General features: G+C 37.7%; 2 protein-coding genes across 4 annotated transcripts; one reads left to right on the top strand and one right to left on the bottom strand.

Moving 5' to 3' along the window:
* The first annotated feature begins 71 nt into the window (after positions 1-71).
* Positions 72-7,658, top strand: LOC133843735 (sodium-dependent dopamine transporter). Its single transcript, XM_062277402.1, is given in 8 exon segments — positions 72-363; positions 4,327-4,461; positions 4,827-4,960; positions 4,963-4,983; positions 5,038-5,207; positions 5,278-5,655; positions 5,715-5,952; positions 6,011-7,658. Coding segments are annotated over 8 exon segments (1,881 nt in total). The 5' UTR covers positions 72-182; the 3' UTR covers positions 6,635-7,658.
* A 2,606-nt stretch (positions 7,659-10,264) lies between these two features.
* Positions 10,265-20,162, bottom strand: LOC133844081 (gamma-2-syntrophin). 3 transcript variants are annotated; one of them, XM_062277916.1, is made up of 10 exons: positions 19,892-20,162; positions 16,128-16,192; positions 15,890-16,039; positions 15,502-15,787; positions 15,261-15,425; positions 14,998-15,182; positions 14,745-14,903; positions 13,213-13,437; positions 11,596-11,799; positions 10,265-11,477 (listed from the first exon to the last, which is right to left on the bottom strand). In XM_062277916.1, the coding sequence occupies exons 2-10, from the start codon at positions 16,185-16,187 to the stop codon at positions 11,367-11,369; spliced, it is 1,545 nt and encodes a 514-aa protein (XP_062133900.1). In that variant the 5' UTR covers positions 16,188-16,192; positions 19,892-20,162; the 3' UTR covers positions 10,265-11,366. The 3 variants fall into 3 exon arrangements, with proteins under 3 accessions (XP_062133900.1, XP_062133899.1, XP_062133901.1); XM_062277915.1 differs by lacking the exon at positions 19,892-20,162 and adding an exon at positions 17,986-19,034; XM_062277917.1 differs by lacking the exons at positions 13,213-13,437; positions 19,892-20,162 and adding an exon at positions 17,986-19,036.
* Between the last annotated feature and the right edge of the window lie 2,441 nt (positions 20,163-22,603).

A 22,603-nucleotide genomic window follows, 5' to 3' on the forward strand; every position in this document is an offset into this window, starting at 1 on the left:
TGAGAGACACAGAGTGTGTGTGAGAGAGTTGCAGTAATTGCAATTAAATTTTTAATGTAATCGTGTATCTGTTTCTTGTGATTTTGTAGTGTGTGGATTGGCGTGCGACGGACGGAGTTGGCAACTAAAACGACGACGACGACGACGTTTTGGCCAAGGATACGGACATCGTCGCAACGGCGATGTCACCGACCGGACAAATAGCAAAGACGTCCACGCCACACGACAACGATAACACAAGCATCAACGATCAGCGTGAAACATGGAGCGGCAAGGTGGATTTTTTATTATCGGTTATTGGATTCGCCGTCGATTTAGCAAACGTCTGGAGATTTCCCTATTTGTGCTACAAAAATGGCGGTGGTAAGAAAATCTCTCTCTCTCTTTATCTTAAGTGTCTATACATATTTCGTATGCTTATGCTTAAGTCTTGGCTTGGCTTGGCTTGGGTGGCCAATTAGGGACACAGTCGCATGAACAATGGCACAAAAATCATTTATAAGGCTTTACACATCATTGAGCGCAACCAGGAACTCCTCAACCACCGCAACGACGACGACGAGGAGAACAAGTGACTTGGCCTTGTTAACACTTTGACAAGTGCTATGTGAAAATGCGTGCGAAGTGCCTGCCATTAACTGGGCAGTGAATGGATGAGTGCGGGGAGAGTGGGGAAGGGGGGACGTAAGTGCGTACTTCCTATACGAAATTACCCAGAGTCCAGACGTGCGACTCCAAAGAAAGAAATAAGTTCATGCGAGAATATGCTTAGGACTTGTGATCTTCGTTTCGCAACGCCATCATTCAAAACAATTTCAAAGTTAAGTGCTTTTGTATGACAACTAAATCTGGCAGTCATAATCGCATTTGCCTCCCCCACTTACTCCTTTTGCCACACCATTTCCTTGCCACAATCTGACAGCGCGAAGTGACTAAGCATCGCCAGAAGGGTGTGTGTGTGTGTGAGTGTGTGTGTGCAGGACACGCTTTTCTAGGCTTTTATTGTTACTCGCTTGATGTATGTACATACATACATACATATCACATACATACACATCAAAATGAAGACATATTTCCACTTCTTAGAACGTATGCTACGCATTGTGGCAAATTCATGTGCCGCACACGTTTTTGACGGCGGCACTTAGGCGTTGAAATGAGTTTTCATTCATGTATATGTGTGTGTGTGTGTGTGTGCCAGCTGGCTGGTTGCCTTTTTCCTTTATAGTTTTATGACTATTTCATACTTACATACTCATATAGTATATATTGTTGCTGCTCGCTCTCAGCTCTTAAAAAATAAATTGTTATTTCATACGCTCCATTGCACTCAATCAGTGACAGCTTAGTATTCATTTTTATTATATTTTATGATATTATTTTCATCTTTCTGCACACTCCCCCCCTTCTGCCTCTCCCTCTTCTTCTTCTTCTTCTTCTTACGTTGCCAGGCTTAAGCCGAGCGACAACGTTGCGGTACCTACAGGTTGCGATTATTAGCTTTTAATGCCATCAGCTTAGTGGGCATTTAATTTTTCCCTCGTCCTGCTTGGCGGAGCAACTGGTAAAATACCTCAACATTAGCTGCTTCTCCAAGCAATTGCACTCGTGAGCACCTTGACATAGTTCTTTAAATAAATGCAGCTTATTAAATGGTTAAAAAAACTAGTTCAAGAAATGACAAGTCAGCAGAGATTGCGGCTTACGGATCAACTTGGCTTATATGAGTACAATTGTTGATGTTTAGGATTTCAGTTTCTTTTACTAAATATTTATTGTGTCGGACTGTTTATATTGTTTGAAGCTCACTAATTTAAGAAACAACACTAAAATGAAGCCCCTATTTAATTATTCTCAATATTTATAAAGAAAAACAATTTAATTATTGAGTTTAATGGCAATTTTTATGTTAATTTAATTAATTTAATATAATTTGTTAAATCATTTTTAATTGAATTTTAATCTTTATCCGCTTAACTAATGAAAAGTTCTACATTCTCAACCTTTTAACGATTCAGATTTTACATTTATGACATTTGATAAAATTTCAGAAATAAACTGAAGATATTTCACCTGATTTCTACAATTTCAAGTTGCATCTTGTTATTATATTTAAAGTTTTATTTATGCGAATTTGAAGGATTTTTAATGTAAAGTTGTTTCAACTTTCAACAAGTTATCTATTAAGGTTCTTTATTCTGTTTGCAAGCTAATGCAAATTGAATCCTATTATTGGCATTCATCTCATATTTTTAGCCCAGGTCTAAGATACAATATTTAATTTGCTTCTCTATTTACTTAAACTCACACTTTGGTAGTATATATAAAATCAAACTCAAATGCTAACAAATAAGCAATAATAATATTTTTGTGGAAAATAATCCAATTAAAATATGAATGTATCTAAAAGTTGAAGCTTAAATGTATTCATCAGTTGCAGAACCTATTTAATGAAGTAGTTCAAAAATAAAGTCAAGTGCTGAAGTTAGTCACTTAAAGTGACTATTCAATCATGTTATCAATATTCAATCTTTCACACCAAAAAAAAAAGAAAAAAATGGAAATGGAGCACCGGAAATGCTATGTAAAGTAGCGGAAATTACAGCTTCAACAGCAGAGCTGCATTTGATTTTAAGATCCTTATCTGGGCATGGTATTTATTTTAGGTTTTGTTTTACATTTTCTACATAATTGACAGCGCTATGTTCAAGCGCCTTTTTTACTAGTGAGTAAGTGTGTGTGTGTGTGTGTGTGGGAGTGTGAGGAAGTGTGTATATGAGTATAATGGCTGGTTGTGTCTCTGTGTTGTAGCCGTCGACGACTTTGTCGCCCACTTTGCCTGCTAATAGACATAATCAAATCATAAAACGCCCCGCTGTCACTCAACAAAGTATCGATGGCACTTTAGCAATTGCCAGGGCAGAGCTCACCAGGCAGGGCTGAGGCAAAAAAGGGAGAAGACCAAGGGGAGAGAGGGGAAGGGGTATGCCGGGGGTGGCAAAAGCTAACCGACCACGCCAAGGGGACAACGGCAACTGCACGAGACAGTCGAGGAGGTCCGTGCCTTGTTCTCTTCAATATCCCAATGCCAGCCCAGCCTGGATGCTGTTAATGTTTTTAAAATGTCCTTAGAGTGGCACTTGTGAAACAATTTGATTTTGTGTGTATCTCTGTGTGTGTGTGTGTCGAAGTGTGTGTGTGGGTGCCAGCCATAGAGCTTGACACGGGTCAATCACACACACATTCACACACACCTCTGTCGCATATTGTTATTCATAATCGGGTGTCGTAAAATAAGTATTAGAAAAAGTTGATTGCGCTTTAATCATAACTGCCCAATGGAAGTTAGCTTAATTCAAGCAAATTGCTTGCACTTTGGGAACGACATTAATGTTAGACACATTGATGGAAGAGCTTCCAGATAGCCTTGCAACTATTGCGACTCTAATAACCTTTTATATTACCTCAAACATGAGGTGTTTCGAAAGAGTGAATTAATACAAAAATGAATCTAAGACAAGTATATTTATTATACAGAATATTTAGAAAAGAATAATTGAAAATTAAAAGCCAGCATCTTCAGTATAAACCGAGTGTCTAACATTTAGAGTCTAATGAGTACACGGAATTATTTTTGAGCGACATCTTCAGAAAGATACAATCTTCATTTAAATATTTTATTATACTTCGCGACTTGTTGTGACCAATAATAAGACTATTCCAAATTATAGTCATAATAGAAAAATTTGACCATCTCCAATAATTAGATTTTAAAGGTTCCAGAAAATCGACTTTTATTTTAATATTAGCTTGTTTCTACGACTCTATAAAAGCTTTTTAAATAAAAGAAAAACAATTAATACAAAAAAAATGAATTGGTATGCTTGATCAATTTATCTTTGAATGCAACAATTCAAAATTGAAGTCAGCCAAATTATCAGTATGTAATTCTGTATGTGACACACAATTAAAATATTTAGCTAAATTTACACTATTTAACTTTGCAATTATTGTTAAATGATTAGACTCTGTTATTTTTATGAAATTGATTCAAAATCATAATTTTCATTTTAATATTTAAATGTTTTTCGAGAATTCATATGTTAAAACTGATAAGAGATATGTATTATTATATATTTTGAAATTCAACTACAAATGCGACAATTAAAAATCAAACGTAGGATTATCAAAAATTGGTTATTGGGTGTTTCATCGCAATGCAGTATACGAAAAAGCATAGAAATTTAAGACTATAAGTTGTTCGATACAGGTGATAAATAATAATAATTTTATTTTAATATTATATTATTTTTGGCAACTTTACAGGCGCTTTTCTTGTGCCCTACTGCATTATGTTGGTGGTGGGCGGCATACCTCTATTCTATATGGAGTTGGCGCTGGGTCAGCACAATCGTAAGGGAGCCATCACCTGTTGGGGTCGCTTAGTGCCGCTCTTTAAGGGTAAGTCAAGCAGCAATAGCTGTAATCTTATACTTTTATTTATAAAATAAAAAAAAATAACAAATTAGAAAACTACAGACGAATTTCCTTTACTGCGAGATACCTGTTACCCATTGTTAATACCACAATATTCTAAATATATACCAAAAATATATCACAAAAATACTAAAATACACTGAAGACTCTATTTGGTATATCGATATAGTACTACATTTTTAAATATAACATATAGTACAAAATAAACCAGATTGTCAGGGAATGTAACGAGAGCTATAGAAGAAGAATCCGCTAAACGGAACTTTCGGCTAATGTATTTGTTTGCTACGCGCGTTTTCACTGTAGTAGAGTCTCTTTCTTTGTTGTAGGCATTGGCTATGCTGTAGTGCTGATAGCCTTCTATGTGGACTTTTATTACAATGTGATCATTGCGTGGTCGCTGCGTTTCTTCTTTGCCTCCTTCACTAATGTGTTGCCGTGGACGTCGTGCAACAATCCTTGGGGAATACGCCCAACTGCAAGCCGGTAAATACAATTACACTATTATCCATATACAAATTGTGAATAATTTGTGCTTAGTTTGAGGGTCAAAATACGCGTCCAGTGGTTGGCAATCTGAGTGATTTCTATGCGTTTAGCAATCAGAGTTTGTTTCTGGCCAACGAGACGTATGCGAATGTAACATTTGCCAGCATTGCGCCCGCTGTGCCCGTCGAGCGATTTCAATCGGCTGCCTCTGAATACTTCAAGTGAGTGGCAGACAGAGAGACAAACATATAGACGGATGTACTCAATCATACTTGAATCTATCATTCACAGTCGCTATATACTTGAGCTGAATCAGAGCGAGGGACTGCACGATCTGGGTCACATACGCTGGGACATGGCGTTGTGCCTGCTCATGGTCTATCTGATATGCTACTTCTCGCTGTGGAAGGGCATTAGCACCTCGGGCAAAGTGGTTTGGTTCACCGCCCTCTTCCCATATGCCGTGCTGCTGATATTACTCATACGCGGCATTACACTGCCCGGCTCGGCGATGGGCATACAGTATTATTTGAGTCCCAATTTCGATGCCATCTACAAGGCGGAAGTGTGGGTCGATGCGGCCACACAGGTGTTCTTCTCCTTGGGTCCAGGCTTTGGTGTGCTGCTGGCCTACGCGTCGTATAATAAATATCACAACAATGTCTACAAGTACTTAACATTTTTTATATATTTTTCGGAAGAGTTTGCTAATTAATTTGGCTTTGCAGAGATGCGCTGCTCACCAGTTTCATCAACTCGGCCACGAGTTTTGTGGCTGGCTTTGTGATATTCTCGGTGCTGGGCTACATGGCGCACACATCTGGGGTGCGGATTGAGGATGTGGCCACTGAGGGACCTGGCTTGGTGTTTGTTGTGTATCCAGCTGCAATTGCCACTATGCCGGGTAGCATCTTCTGGGCACTGATCTTCTTTATGATGCTGCTTACACTGGGATTGGACAGCTCGGTAAGCTTTGAGCTGGACTGCTAATGAATGTGTATAATTCCATTTTTCTACTTCTCAGTTTGGTGGCTCGGAGGCCATTATCACAGCGTTGAGTGATGAGTTCCCTAAGATACGCAAGAACCGCGAACTCTTTGTCGCTGGACTGTTTTCCTTGTACTTCGTGGTTGGCCTCGCCAGCTGCACTCAAGGTGGCTTCTACTTCTTCCATCTGCTGGATCGATATGCCGCAGGCTACTCCATATTGATTGCTGTGTTCTTCGAGGCCATTGCCGTGTCGTGGATCTATGGCACGAAGCGTTTCAGCGATGATATACGCGATATGATTGGCTTTCCCCCGGGCAGATATTGGCAGGTTTGCTGGCGATTTGTGGCGCCCATTTTTCTGCTCTTCATCACGGTCTATGGGCTGCTCGGCTATGAGCCGTTGACGTATGCGGATTACGTGTATCCCGACTGGGCGAATGCCTTGGGCTGGAGCATAGCTGGCTCCTCGGTCATCATGATACCCGCAGTGGCCATTTACAAGCTGATTGTGACACCCGGCAGCCTGAGGCAGCGTTTAAGGACGCTCACAACTCCGTGGCGAGATCAGCAGCTGGCCGTGAATGGTGTGACCACCGAGGTGACGGTGACGTTGGTGCGTCTGGCGGATGCTGAGGCGAATGAGGCGGCCGATGTTTGAGTTCGACCGATTGCACGTTTTCAGATCTATTACGTATAGGTTTGAGTGGTGGGAAATTTACCAACAACTTCAACTTCAACTTGAGTGAGGGTTTAACATTAACATTGAGTTATCAGTTATCAGTTTTAGCTTAGCACTTACGACACATTCGGATCTAGCTAAACTAATGCAAATTTCGCATACAACGTACTTACACTTAGGTTTCGATGCCAAAATATAAATCAAATGTTGTAGCTGAAAACCATAAGTTTACAGTTTTAAGACTAGCCAGTAGTTTCATAATGCCAAAATACACATACATACATAAATACATAACTTATAACTATACGATACGAGTTTATACCCCAAAAAATATAATTACAAATATTATTAACGTTTACATACAAGATGAAGAAGTATGTAGAATTATTGAAAACGCTGTGTAGATAATACAGAAATATTTAAGCAACAATTTGTAATTGGTACGAAGCCAACATTGAGCATATGCAAAATGGAATTTAAGGTAACTCTCGAGATCCTTGCTTCGAGGTCTGCATGAGTTTGTATATGTACATACACCTACACATACATACATACGTACATAGCTTTATTATATAGTGTCAGCGTAGCGGAAGCTTTAACCAGAAATGTGTTATGTATATAAGGCTAATAACCCAAATACAAATTGAGCTAATGTTATCATTATCCCTGCCATAGAAGTAGTTACCGACTTTGGGCAAATTCTTTTTCACACAGCCATAAAAAGAGTTTGCCAAGTCGCATGATTCATTTAATTAATCAATTGTTGCTTCAAAAAAGCATTCACAAAATGTATATTAAGTTATAGGTGTTATCGTTAAGTGAGCATAGCAAAGTTGCCAGCCATCAACTTTGCTGCAATGTTATTTAAATCATAATTATTATCAATCATTATATTGTTTACAAAGGTGATTTTCAATGCATTTTCACGCAGCCATGTGAAAATGCAATGTGATGAACAAATAATCATATTTAAATTATTTATACTCAACTGTTTTTTATGTTTAAATAAATCACTTCAATATTTTTAGTTGGTATTACTAAATGAATGTGTATTTTATTGAAGCAGGGAAGGGGGAATTTTGGAAAGAAAAGAAATTAATTTAAAATTAAAGAATATTTCAACACAGGATAGAAAAATTAATTTTAAATTCAATATTCCACTGAAGTCTTCATTTTAATTTCTATTACTCAAAACAATTTGTACATGAATGTACCGGAAAATTTCAAAATATACCAAAGGCCATATTTGGTATATCTAAATATTATTACTTTAAGGCAGTAGATAGCGCATAAAAATACTAAAATATACCAAATATATATTATTACTTCTATGCGATACCTACACCATAGAAATAATAATATATCCTTTGATATACAAAATGTTGTCTTTGGTATATTTCAGTTTTTCGTTACATTTACAAATTTAGTATATTTTAAGAATAATACTGAATGTTTTGATTGAAAATGGGTAGCCGGTATCTCATAGTTGGGCACACTCGACTGCAGCTTGTTTAATTTAATTTCAAATTTAAAATATTGCATTAAAGGTATTTAAATATCATCCAAGCTGTTCCACTGGTAGTATCTAAAATAATTACAGTTGCACATTTTGGGGCATTATTTGTTTTATTCATAATATTGGTTATTGATTTTCGCAATTATCGAAACGAATACATTCATTAATATAATAATTTTCGGGTAATTATAAAACTGCAAAAGAATCGTAAGTATTAACTTAGGTAAAGTGATGGTGTGACATTTATGTAACATAGGATTAAGTATATGCTATATGAGTGTACATTCTTAAAGCTTATCGTATGTTAGATGCACATGAATCTGATGTGTTTGATTCCTTGTTTTATTGTTACATTAATTGCGTTAACAATGCGCAGCTAAAGATACTTTGATAGATATAAAGCCGATAGCTTGATCTTTCTTTTTGGTTTTTTTTTAGTGGTATACAAGCAATGAATAGATCAGCATTATGTTTGATTTGCTGTTCTGTCTTATATGATATACACACACATTACAATAAATTCTATGTACTTAGTTATATGGTATGCACAGTTAAACTTTGGTATTTGGTGTAAGGTTTGGGCTTCAAACCCCTGCAGATATCATTGAAGAAGAATGTAGAGAGATGTTGTAATAAAATTGGAGAATAGAATAGTGAATATTTGAGAATTATTTGGACATAATCTGCAAGGGGGCTTAACTTTGTATTATTTATTTAAAAATAGTATTTTGCATTATTATTACTGCCTTTGGTTATATTTAGTAATATTTGTGGTGCATTTACGTATTTTGGTCTGTGTTAAGGTGCCTTGATTGAGAGGTTAAATACAAAAGCCTACAGGATCGTTTATGGATCTTCTTAATTTAACTGCAGTCTGTGACTTTTGCATACGAAACTTTAAATCGTTCTGAAATATTTCAAAATCTATTAATACAGTATCTGATCTGTATGTATATGAGAATTAATTCTTGAATACATCGTAAAATCCTTTAAATAGTTTCATGAGCTCTATTAGATTATTACATATATTTATCATATAGTATATATAGCTTTTCTTGTTTTGTGTCTGTTGTCTGTTGGTATACTGTAGTATATTCTGTAAATATGTAGTTGGTATTTTTTCTATATTCTTTTTGTTATACTCGTAATATTTATTTATTTCGTATTTATACATTGTTGCTATGTGGTGCTTCTTTAGAGTTTTGTTTTTGTTTTTATGCAAGGTTTATTCGCTGGTTTTTGTATTCTTGTAAATTTGCAGTCTACATAAATATTCAATATTGTATGTGTATATGTATGTTTGTCTGAAATTAAGCAAGCGAGGGCGGTCACAGAAGTTTGTGAACGAGTTTAAAACAAATTAAATTATTAATGATCATTTTTAATTCGAACTTTTACTTCTGCAACTATCTCGCTTGTGTTTATGCATGTCTTTTTTCAAAATATCATTGCAGGATTGATAAAGCTCATTTAACGGACAAGTTGTTAACGTATAAGGATTGTTAGATTATTATTGATCTAATATTGTAATAATTCAGTTTTAATTGCAATGACATTTTATCTTTGGCAAGCCAAAGTAAATCGAGTTAGTGTATCTTGTTGTTGTGTATACGATTAGCTACTACATATATATTTAATCCATTAATTTTCTGTCACATTTAGCTTTGTCCTTGTTCATATTCAAATACATATACATATATGCATGTATCTATGAGTATGTATGTACATCTATAAGTGAGTACGTGGGCTTGATAATTGATATTATTGATATGATTGCGTTGATGAGTTGCGTTGACTGTTGCTGCTGGCAAGGAAGTACCTGTAATTACTACAACTACAAGTACAAGTCCGATTATATACGATTATGTACTAGTGGCTATAACTAGTACTAATCTGTGTGATTACATCTAACAATATTTAAGCATTAATGGCTGTCTTAGTACATTTTGTGCTGACTTAAGTTGAGTACAATAAATCAACCATTTATTTCAATGACTAATGCCTTATGAATACAAGCAACAAATTGTTCTGGGTGTGTGTGTGTGTTTGAGTGTGTGAGTGTGAAAGACACGTTTGAATTGACGCATGACATGTTTTTGTTTTTGTTTCTGTTTTTTTGGTTTCATGTTTTGGTTACTTTTTTGTTGGTTGGTTTGTTTATTTACAATGGAGAATCACTTAAATTATCGGCTGACTTTTAATGTGGGTGTAAAATCTAATAAAATATGAATGTAAATTGCGAATGCGAATTTCGGTGGCTGTTTTCAATGTTTCAATGTGTGTGCAATGATAAAATTTGTCGTTTAAAATGTAACTTGATTAGTCTAAATTAATGAGAGAATGTTTAATGTAATTTGAACTTTTTCGTTTTTGTTTTGTATGCGCTTCGAATGACAATGCCTAAAACTAAATGAGTAAATAATTGATTTAATTCGGTTGAATTGAATTGAATTGAAAAAGCGCAAAGTTTTGTAGAATAAATATCTAGTAATAATACAATAATAACAATAGCATTTTCATTTTCATTTGCATTTTCATTAAAATTGAAAATTAAATTTTCACTATAATGCACATGGTTTCCATTTCCATTTATAATGTTTTTAGTTGACCAAAATAACTAGAGTTTTCACTCAATTCGATTAATCAGTTGAATCAGTTGATGTTTTGCAGCTTTCGTTATTTGTTTTTAGTAATTGTGTAAAGCCCAAGTTTGATAATAAGTATAAATATTACTAATATAATTGCTAATAGCTAATTGTTAATTGTTCGTCATATATATGTATGTATATATAAGATATATTTAAGTACTCGTACTCAATTGTTTACAATTACAACGTTTTTAACTAATTTTTACTTTTGAATATAGGAAAGAAGCCTAGAGCACGCTTAAATTTACTGTGTTGCACCAAGAGATTTCACTTTAAGTATATCATTCGTTCTACGTTTTCTTTTTGTTCATCTTGTTTTATATTTGTAATAATTTCATATATCAAATGTAACTCAAATTCAACTAATTGTTACTGCAATTACTTAGTATCTATAACTGGCTTACTCGCAAACTTTTGTATCTTAAACATATTGATCTCAATTGTATTTTTGAAATACAAATTGTTTAGTTTTCTTTAAGCTTACAATATATATTTAATTTTTGATTTTCAGATTATCGATAGCGCTATGGTGACAATTATCGATAGCTTAGGTCTGCTGTATCGAGCTCAAAAATGCCGGATCCACTGAAGCAACTTTGGCGGTGAGAAACGCGTGCATACAAAATAGCAAACTCTGCAGAACCTGGCACTCTAATTCCTATACATGAAACACGAGAGGGGCAAAAAGGATACGATTTAGTAGATTTCGAGTATGTATTTTCGATGGTGGCGGGTAATAAAAGCAATTAAGAAATTTATCAACTTTTGACACTTGCCTTTGTCTCAATTGCCCGCGTCTCGTTGTCCTGGAAATGTAGCTTCAATTTCGATTTGCCATCGTCACTGGAGCCGCGCAGCTGTGAGAACTTATACTGCCAGACCACAGCGGAGTCGGCCCCCTCAGTCAGCGAGAATCCCGCCTGCCAGTCAAGTGTCAAGCCACCGCTTTTGCCATGATGCGAAACGGCAAAGGTCTTGCGCTATATATATAGATATGGATATAGATATATATAATTAAGGATATACGTATATGTAAATATATATATGCATATGGTAGATATTGGGCAAGTTTGTATTTATTTATAGCGTGCACACTTCGTTGATTGAGTCTCACTTCTAAAATATTACGTATACGCCCCGAACATCAGCACAAAGCGAATGCTTTCCATATCAATACTTGTGGCACTTGTAGCTCTGTCTCTAATGGCCAAAAATAACAGCTAATACAAAAGGTTCAATAGTCTCTTTTGCTTGTCTCAAAGTGTTCGAAATTGCACACGAAATTCGTATCGATTCTGGCCAGGCCAAATTTGCTTTCATTCTGTTGCGTCGTTTATGTCGGTCATTGGCTTGCCTCTCTAGCTTCTTCTTCTACTTTTTGTGCAGCTTACAAAAACTACGAAAAACTGCTTGTGTGTGAGTATGTGTGGATGGAACACTTGCAACATTAAATAAATTGCCGCAACGTTTGTGTCGTCGTTATTGGCTTCAACAGCAACTTTGTCTTTGAACTTTAAATGGGTTTTGGTCAATAAATACTTAAGCGAGAGAAATATTTATTTTCTACTTGCAAAATATGTAGTGTAACGCAATTTTATGTATAATCTCAGTAGTTGACAAGTGCCAAAGCTACAGTCGAGTGTGCTCGACTTTGAGACACCAGCTACCTATTTTGCATAAAAACAAACCTGTGAGGTTTTCATTTTAAAATATACCAAATTAATATACCGAAAAATACTTGAAATATACCAAAGACTATATTTGGTAGATTGATACAGTTAGAATGCAAAATATACCAGATTGTTAGGCAAAGCAACTAAGAACCGTAGAAGATACCCTTTTTACCCATTTCGTATATATATATTATAACTGCTACAATTTTTCTCCGACAGCAACCAAATTTTCAAGAATCATAAAAACTAAAAAGAATGTTATAAATACCCTTCTACTCTGTAAGTTGTAGATATAAAAAGTTTACAAGTATTTTTGAACCTGAAATGGGTTTGACAAATAAATACTTGAATATTCTTGTCGTCCTTCTAATTACGAAATATGTAGCTTAATATATTATATATATAATTTCTGTAATTGGAAACTTGTTAAATTTCTGGATTCTTCATCGATTTAAGTTGAGGTCAGCAGCCATGACCTTTTGGTTCAAGGCAATTTCAGTGTTTCGTTTTAAAAATTAACGAGTAATTGGGAATCACGTTCACGTTTATCGGAGTTTACATAGCGACCAACTGTCTGGTTGGCTAATTACAAACAAACATGCGAAATTATAAACAGTTTCAGTTGCAGGCAATATACCGCAAGTACTCGTATGCATGTACTTAATGAAGGTCATGTGAAAGCGTGTTGTGTATGTTTGATGTTGTTGTTGTTGTACTTACGCCCAATTTGATTACGCTGGTCACAATTGCGGCATTCCAACTGTTCTCGATGCGCAGCAACTCTTGGCGGGTTTCCACGCTCAAATAACGCGGCTCGTGTCCAGAACTTTGCAACAAAAAACAATGCTGTCGGCTATCCACTGTCTCCGACTCCTTCACAATGCGAAACATTGTTTGATAAACTTTATACACCACCAAAGCCTTGCTAATACCCGCCACATTCAGCTGCAAATAAAAACAGAAAGAAGTAGATGGAGAGAGAGAGAGAGAGAGAGAGAAGCACATTATACTTTATTGAGAAGTCTGACAACTCTGACACTCTACTTAAATCTGATAATATTATTTTTAAAGCATACACTAAGTGCTCATCTCAGTCTGTCAAACTGTGTGCAATTGCGCCACTGCTGACAGCGATGAGTGAGTGGCAAGTGGAGCCCAACTATGTGGAATCATCCTGTAAGCCGTGGGCCAACATTTCATGCAGGTTGCAGGTTGCATTCACCCATCACCGCCCCCACCCGTTCACAGTGCAAAAGGCTGCTCATTAGAGCAAAAGTACAATTTTTCGTGCACATGTTTCTCTATGAGACTGTGTGTGTGTGTGGATGTATGTGTGTGTGTGTGTGGTTGTTGGGTGCTCCAAAAGGGTTGTATCTTGACACATAAAATTAGCACAGCATGGAGCGACGTTTGCTTTGAGCAAGTTTAGGCAAATGCACACAAAGGGGGGAGCAACATGACAAAGCTGACTGAAAATGCTTCCATATCCAATTAGATGCATAATAAAGTTGGCAATTGAAGAAAAAGATATGCATCCAAATAAAAGTAGCTTTAAGTGAGTATTAAACTTGTTAAATGCTGAGAGATGGGAATAACAAAGTAAGAAAGCTACGGTTGAGTTTGCTCGACTGTGAGCGATGTGAATAACAAAGTAAGAAATCTGAGCTGGAGTGTGCTCAACTGTGAGAGACCCACTACTCTTTCTCAATAAGAGCAAAACAGTGCGGTATTATCATTTAAATATACCAAAATATTATACTGAAATAATATTGAAATATACCGAAATATATATGACATATTGATAAAAGTGCTGTTAAAGAACAAGTAAGAAAGCTACTGTCATTATTGATAGCATAAACCAACTTAATATACTGAGAAGATACTAAAATATACCGAAAGATATATTGTATATTTTTTTTGCAACTTGTAAATCAAAGCAATGTTAAAGTTTAAAATGTTTAAAAGATAGACCAACGAACATTCAAAGATGCCGGTACAAAGTCATAATACACTTCAACCTTAGGACTAGCGGGTATGGAAAGTATGTTTAAACTTAAATATGACCTCACATAAATTGATGGCTTTTCGCTTAAATAAATAAATAAATAATGTGCCAAATAAATGAGAACAAAAGATTATATTGTTAAGCTCTTGTCCTAATTAGTTTTGAATATTGAAGCAACAACCATAACTATACGTTGATTACATATGTTATGTATGTATGTATGTAGAATATTTAAATAACAACATACCGGAGGCGTTTCGAATAGCATCACTTCGGTGCCTTTGAGCAGCAGAAATCGAGGCTTATAGCTCTGCCATGATATATTGTTGTTGATAACTCCCTCATTGACCCAGCCCATGTACTCAATGCGTTCGCCCACGGCGAAATTGCGATTGTAAAGTTTCATCTGTCATAAGTGACAAGGGAAATGAAATTATGTATATTTTGAATAGAAAAACATTCTCTTCTTTAACAATTTCTTTTGTCAATACTTAACTCACCTGCAGATGTGTAAGGCCCACAACATTGTCGGTAATTAGCTTTAACCACTGGCTAAGTATCGCCAGCTCATCACAGTGTATGACCCCGGTGGTGACACCATTCAGACCACGCACCTCGAATGCATTCGGACGCAGCTTGTCCGTGCCATAGATGTAACGTGTGACATAGGCCATCATTAGCGGCACTGCAGAGTTGCAGAGAGAAAATAGCTTAGCAAAAAGAGAATTTCGAGTGGGCTGTGCACTACTCGAGGAGTACTTACCAGCCACCACATCAGTCCAACGTTTCTCGGGCTCCGAGCAAATTGACATTGGCCGACTGCAGCTGCGACTTATGGTGCCGCTATTTACGGATGACTTGTATCCTTCGTCGGCCTTCAGCTCGGCACATGTGACATCGTTGTCGGAGTCGGGCGTGTCTTTTGTTACTGCAAAAAACACGATTGATTTCAATTGAATTCGTTTCGTTTAAAGTTACATGCAGTCAGTCAGAGCTCAACTTACGTTGCTTCTGCAGGAAGGGCGTTGCGGCGCGGTAATGTTTCACTGTGAGGACAACAATGTCGCCGGCATTGCGCAGTATGTTGACCGCATCGTCGTGTGGACAGGCTGTGATATATTCACCGTTCACCTTGATGATGGCATCGCCCACAAACAGTTGGCCGGTGATGTCCGCCGCCTGATCCTTGTAGATACGCGATATTAATATGGGCAATTTATGTTCAGCGCCACCTTTTATGCTGAGGCCAAGGCCGCCTTGCTTCTGTCTCGTTATTTGCACCATACGCTCCTGATGTTTGGTGTTGTTGTTGTTGTTGTTGTCATCAAGCAAAAGTTGTTCAACATGATTTTCTTAGCTACTTAATGAAGAACAACAAGTGTATTAACATACCTTGGATTCCATCGGGGGTCCATTGTGCTGTGAGCTTGTTGGCGTAACAATTTCCAACTTTTGCAAGGTCAACAATTCCATTGTTAAGTTAAGTCTAAGTGGTTCTGGCCTGCTCTTGCCATCGCTAACATGTACCATGCCAGAGCGCACCTGTTGCATATTGGAATATTCGTGAATGTTCAAAGAGATGTTGATTAATGACCAACCCCCCAAAAAAATTACAAATCTTACACCTCACCTTCAAGTTTTGATCGAGTTTTTCCTCAATCGGCGTCGCCATGGTGTCTGAGAGCTTCATATTTTCTGCAAAAGTGTTTAGGGAAAAGTCTACTGAAGTATAATTTGATATTACAGCGCAATAATCAGCAATTCTGTGCAATTGAGAAAGACTCCTCTCCAAACCACAATCGAAAAAGTTTCGTTAGCCTTTTTCGCTATAATCTACAATTACATTTGCGACGTATACTTAATTTGCGCTCAATGCTCGACTTGGCTAGTTGAATTCGCAGTAATCTGGGGGAGGAATGGGTGAGTAAACCTCTTTCTGGATAAGCCTATCATTTAAGAACACGTGGGCACACACAAACTTAGCGGGTTTGCTCTTGAGTTCAGAAGGTTTTCTTTGCTTGCTTTCTTTTTTCCTTTCTTTGTTGGCAAGGTCGAGCATGCGAGTACTTAAGTTAGCAAGCGCATATACTAAACAATAAAGTCATTAGCTCACAAATGAGTTTAGTGCAAAAGGAAATACGTTTATTTATACAGTAAACTATACCGCATTATAATGCTATTATAAATAAATCATTTAATTGGCTGGAATTTAATGCGTGCCACCTTGAAAGTTGGCGCTGTTTCTTATTACCTTGTGGGGGGGGGGGCAAGTTTCGAGCTCGTGGCAAGGATGTGGCAAATATTATTGCCATGGCAACTGAGGAAATACGACCAGGACAACTATAGCATTTGCGGTTACCGCATCGACCTATTGACTTTTCACAAAACCAAATGCGTTGATTTTGCATTGATTTCCATTTTAATTGGCTTGTGATTATTTATGGTTTTACGCAATTATCAGCTGGCGAATTATTTGCATAAATAAATTGAATTAGCGCGTTGCCATTGATTTACAATTGTTATTAATGAAATGCAAAATATTCATAATTGTTGCGCATATACATTTTTCTATTTTAAGCCATACTTAAATGTCTTAAAATAGATTTCATTGTTGCTTAGACCACATGGTCTAATCGAAAATGTGTATTATAATTATATTTAGAATAATATCGACAGACAGCACACATCTACACACGTGCATATGTTTTCAATTAAAACGAAAATAAATATGCAAGCGGAAAATGTTATAATACAAATGACTGAAAACACATTTGAAGTGCTCTTTCGCTCGAAGTGTGGCTGCAGCTGGCGAAGTAATGAATAATACAAGAACAACACAAGTGCCGACATACTTACATAAATACATACATATATGTACTTATGTATATATGTATGTACATATATGTATGTTTGGCTGAGGTGTTGATGTAGGGATGAGGCTGACTGCTGACTGCCGTATGGCCACAGCACTTTCACTGCCATCTCCCCTACACTCCCCTTCCCTCCCCACCCCTAATGCATTTGAGCATTGAAAGCAGAGCCCCTCAATTTGTTTGAGTGCCTCGGCGAAGGCAGTATTTCTGGGGAAAAACAGGTGTTATTCCAAATGATATTGCGCTTTAGTTTTCAACCATAATAATAACAATCGTATCCGGGAAACCAAAAGTGCCATAATTGCTATAGATATGTGATATGCCTTGGCAACCCCGACCCGAGGCTTAAACCCAAAGATAAACAAACATACTCCAACCCGTCTGTTGTTTTAGTTAATGTTGCAAAGTGCAAAATGTGAAAGAGTTTTGACAGATCTGTCCCCACGTTTCGTGGGCATAGCAAAACAGATGAGGAAATGGCGAACCCGAAACGCATAAATATTTCATTATTCGCTCATTCGCTGGCCCGTAAAAGTTGGCAAGTGGCAAGTGGCATGTAGCAAGTAGTCGTAGTAGTAGCAAGTACCATCGAGATGATACAATTTATGCACTTACCACAGACACACACACGTGCGTGCACCCCCGAGCTGTTGACCTGGGCTACGGCTACGGCTACCTTTGATTATGGCTATATTACGTGGATGTGGATGTTGATGTGGACGTGAACTCTGTCGTTGTTCTTGTTGTTCTTGTTGTTGTAGTTGTTCTGGCTGTTGGCGTGCGTGTCTCGAAACTCGTTACGTTAGCCAGCAGGCAATACGGATTGGGGGTGGTTATGGTATGCTATGCTTTCCTATACGAAGTACTGGAGTTGCTGGCTCTCTGGCTCTGGCTGTGGCTGAGGCTCAAACCAAACAAGCCAACATGTTCGCTGAAAGCTGAGCAGCGATGAGCTGAGCTCGCGCTCTCTCCCTCGTTGCGTTGCGTCGCGTCGTCGTTGACAATCAGCTGTGCTGTTTGCTGCCTCACAAAAAGAGCAGCACAGTTAAAGGAAAACTTTTTTCTTTTTTCTTTTTTTTTGGGGCTGCTGCTCAACTGAAGTGTTACATATATTTCTATATAGTATATATGCTCCGATTTAATTGCCGCACTATTCACAAGTCAAAACGCTTCACGTTTCACACAGCGTTATGCAAATTGTTTATAATTATTGCAACTACTTTTTTCCCCGTAGATTTTATTGCTTGTATCGCATGTCAGAACAAATTCGGTTTAGATTGCAAATGCATTTACAATTTGACTTAATCGAGTTGTTGTTTTTGTTGTTATATTTTTCCTTTCCGCCCAACAATCGCACTTGGAATTGGGTCACATTTTTGCATGTTATTGTTGCAATTGTGAATTCATTAAATGGCAATTTCGATGTCGTTGCCAAAGGCAGGCAAAACACAAAAACTAACTAACGTTTGACCACCAGCACAAACTCGAATAAGTATGCTAACATTTTTTTTGTTGGTTTTTTGTCACTGTTTTCCTTTGCTGTTCTCCTTGCTCGCTCTCTTTCTCTTTGGCTTCATTCACTTCACATATCCACTTGGTGGATTTTGTATTGCTCATCCGCTTCCGCCGCTGGCGCACAACGTTTTGAAAGGCTGTTCGCGAACGCACTGAAATTCAATTCGTTCTGAAGTCAAATGCGTGCCAAGAGAGCAATTTGGATACAATCTCTCACCCACACAGCCGCGCGGCCACACATATACACACGTATACACGCACACACAGGCGCAGAGGCACAAACACATGTTCGGGCATGCACATGATAGCTTTGCAGCCTTGCAGAGCACATGCTTAAGCGTTGCGGGCGTTGCCACACTGTTTGGAGAGAGCTTTTTGTGCTTTTATAATAAGTAGTTCTGCTTATGCAAGAATCGATAACTTAATGGTAATCAAGTTTTTCATGCATATGAAATTATTTACTTTTATTAGTTTTCTCATCGAGAAAACTTGCTAATACCGCAATGTTTGTGCGTGTTCAAACTTTATGTGTTCGATTAAATTCCCTTGAGGTGGCCTAACAAAATAATGCCCCCCAAATTCATGGGGGAATTAATAAGATTCCATAAGCATGGAATTATATAACTTTTAATATAAATCATCGCAATTTCACAACCTCTAGGGATTTTCCGTAAAAGCTTTAATAATGCGGTACTTATTTGGTAAATCATTCATTTGCCTGAAAGCTTCCGTTGAACTTTTGTAACAACTTTAAGCTCACTATGCTTAACATGTAGTTTCCATGTTCCGAACACAGATGGCGCTGCAAACTTAATGAAAGAAACCAAGCAAAGGAGGAACGTAATGGGTTGATCTATGGGATTTATCAATGTGCGTTTGGTGTTAGTGCATGTGATTATAGCACTAGATTAGCTTTGATCTAATGAAAGTACTATCTCTTAATGTTATATAGCATGTGCAAAGTTAAATGAATTTTCGTTAAATGTTAATTAGAAGGTGGACTTACCTGCGTTAGCTCATTAAAACTTTGCGATTTCGACTCATTGCCCTCCGCTTCTTGTGCCATCTCTGTGTATTGTTTTCTTTTTGGTTGTGGGCCTGGGCCAGGCAAATATTGTTGTGCACAACGGGCACTTTGGGCTCGGTGATAAGCCAAGAATAAATAGCATTCGCAAACAATGGCAGGCAAAGTTAATTAATGAGTTAGCAGAGCATCGCAGAAGTTTCAAAGATTTGGAATTACACACACACACACACATTTACATACAATCTCAGGGATGAAATTACTTAAGTGAAAAAGCACACATGATGGGCAAATAATTTCCAAGTGCCGCGAGAGTTGCGGAAGTTGAGAATATTCGAGGGATGGAGGATGAGCTTGAAAACTTTTTAATAAACATTTTATTGATGGCAATTGACAATTATGCAAAACGGTCAGAGGAATATGAAAATGCGAGTAATGTGCAAACACGAAAGGTGACAGCAAACAAAAAAAAACTTGGAACTGGAATTAGGAATACTTTTGCTACTCGTATCTATCTCGAAGTATCTGCGAATATTTGTGCCCCAAAGCGAAGGCAGAGACATAGAGGCAACGTGCTGATGAAGTGACAACAAAAACAAGCAGACAAAGTTGCAAACATACTCCAAAATGGCCAGGGGCTGCAATGTGCTGAGAAGTTCACAACGCCGACAACGACAACACACAAAAAGGTGACACCCAACTTAATAAACTCGCTCCAAAACTCAGGAAGGAGTGAAGTGGAGGTAAAAGCGAAGGCAAAGGCGAAGCAACCAGCTTCGGCAGGTGCATGGATCATTTCTAGCTTGTGCTCTTTGTGTTTGTGCCTTTGTCTTGACACCGGTGCTCTGGCAGCGAAAGCAATCGGTTGGGTTTTAGGTTTTGATGGGGTTTCAGGTTTTTAGGGTTTAAGGCGATGGTGACGAAGGCGAAGGCGACGACGACGGCGTCGTTGACGGCGTCGGCATTATTGACAAAAGTTTTGCGTGTGTTTTTGGGATTCTGGGTGGAGATTGCAGGATTGCGGGATTGCCAGGGATTGTGGATAGAGGCGCAGCAGCACATTTTTTGTTAGCTGATTGAAATTAGTTGAAGCATAAAAAAGTTTGTTTGCTAACAATTTTATACAAAAATATTTCGTTGCAAAGTAAAATTATGACTGCTTTGCATATTTTTCGGTTACCAATGTAAAACTTTAGCCTTTCAACTTATTGGCAAATGTTGGAATTTATGAGCCTGGCGCCGGGTCCTGAGCCAATGTTGGTTTTATTTTGCAACAGCAATGAGCTGCGGTTTAACAAGCCCAACGTCTCCGCATTTTCCTCTTTGTTTTTTACCACTCACACTCACACTTGCACTCTCTCTCTCTCTCTTGCTAGCTATTGCAATTGCTTTGTGAATCTCCATTTCTATCGCTATCTCAGCTCATGGTGTGCGCCTTTTCCGGACTGCTTGAGGTCCTCTAATGGCATTAGCAGCCTGTCTGTTGACTTTGTTGAAACTGTTATTGACTTTGCCAAATGCGACGCCCTTAAAGCCAAAATGATGCACACTCTTTACACTCTCCAGTCTCCAGTCTCCAAGTCTTCACTCTCTGCACATTCTATTTAACCTCTATGCTCTATGCTCCTTTTTGCGTGTCAATCTTTTCAAAGGTAACGCTCGACACCATCTTCTAAACAAAATTACGTATACGCCGCATATAAACAAGCTGAGATGCCAAGGCGTCGCGCCGTTGTGCACAAATTGTAAGTGAATAATTATGTTATATTCTGTGGCTTAATGAACTTAAGAGAGCTCTTGGTTGCCTCCTGGCAGCTTGTTGTTGTTGTTGCTGTTTGCTGCTCTTGCTAACCTTGGAGCCGTCAGCTTTCATTCGCTTGCCCAGCGGGAATTGACAGCATGAAATCCATCTACTTTTTTCTCACACATTGCAAAATTAATTCAATTGCTTGCTTTTTATATAGTTGTGTGTAAATTAGTTTTACTATTCATGTGATTTTATAAATTTAATTGAAATATTAGAGCATCATGACTTTAACTGAATAAGTTTCGTGCTGAGTTTTTTGGCTGCAACAAATTGCGGCATATAGAAAACAGATAACGCCCCGGGGCACTTGTGTCTTGACTTAAAATTCAAAGCACGAGTTGTGCCACAAATAAATAAATCTATACGATTTGGCATGCTTGAAGTGGCAAATTAAAAATGTAGTTACGCTTGATTCAGTTTTCTTAACGCTTCAATAAAATACTAGACGCACTCAATTAAATTGGCTGGTGATTGGTCTTTGGTTTTTGTGTTGTGTTTGCCACTAAATAATTTTCTGCTGGCATTACATAAATGATTTCATGTTTTTGAGGCCAATACAAGTGACACCGCAAAAGCCAAATGAATGCACATATTTTGATTTGCCAACCGCAATGTGAGCAGCGCTTTCCCCGCAGCACGTCCTGTGTTATCAAAATATTTGGACAGTGTGTGTGCGGACTCGGCGAGAATGCAAATGCAACATTCATTGGGTAATGCCAATGCCTAAAAATGCATAATGAGTGGGCACGAGTTTCTACTAGCTTCCTCTGTAGTGGAGTGTGAAGTAAGAGAGAGGGGGAAGGGAAGGTGTTGCTGCTGCTGTTGACCAGACGACATAAATCACGTAGGAACTCACACGGGCTCCGTATGATTCATATGCATGCTTT

Source organism: Drosophila sulfurigaster, chromosome 3 (genome assembly GCF_023558435.1).
Source record: "Drosophila sulfurigaster albostrigata strain 15112-1811.04 chromosome 3, ASM2355843v2, whole genome shotgun sequence".
Lineage (NCBI taxonomy): Eukaryota > Metazoa > Arthropoda > Insecta > Diptera > Drosophilidae > Drosophila > Drosophila sulfurigaster.

What these genes read in the sequence shown, in the direction of transcription:
- LOC133844081 (XM_062277916.1), bottom strand. Translation starts at nt 16,187, where the DNA reads ATGAAGCTCTCAGACACCATGGCGACGCCGATTGAGGAAAAACTCGAT. An exon ending in AACTCGATCAAAACTTGAAG is followed by an intron (nt 16,040 to 16,127) that starts GTGAGGTGTAAG and finishes AATATGCAACAG; the next exon opens with GTGCGCTCTGGCATGGTACA. An exon ending in CCAGCGTAATCAAATTGGGC is followed by an intron (nt 11,800 to 13,212) that starts GTAAGTACAACA and finishes CTATATATATAG; the next exon opens with CGCAAGACCTTTGCCGTTTC.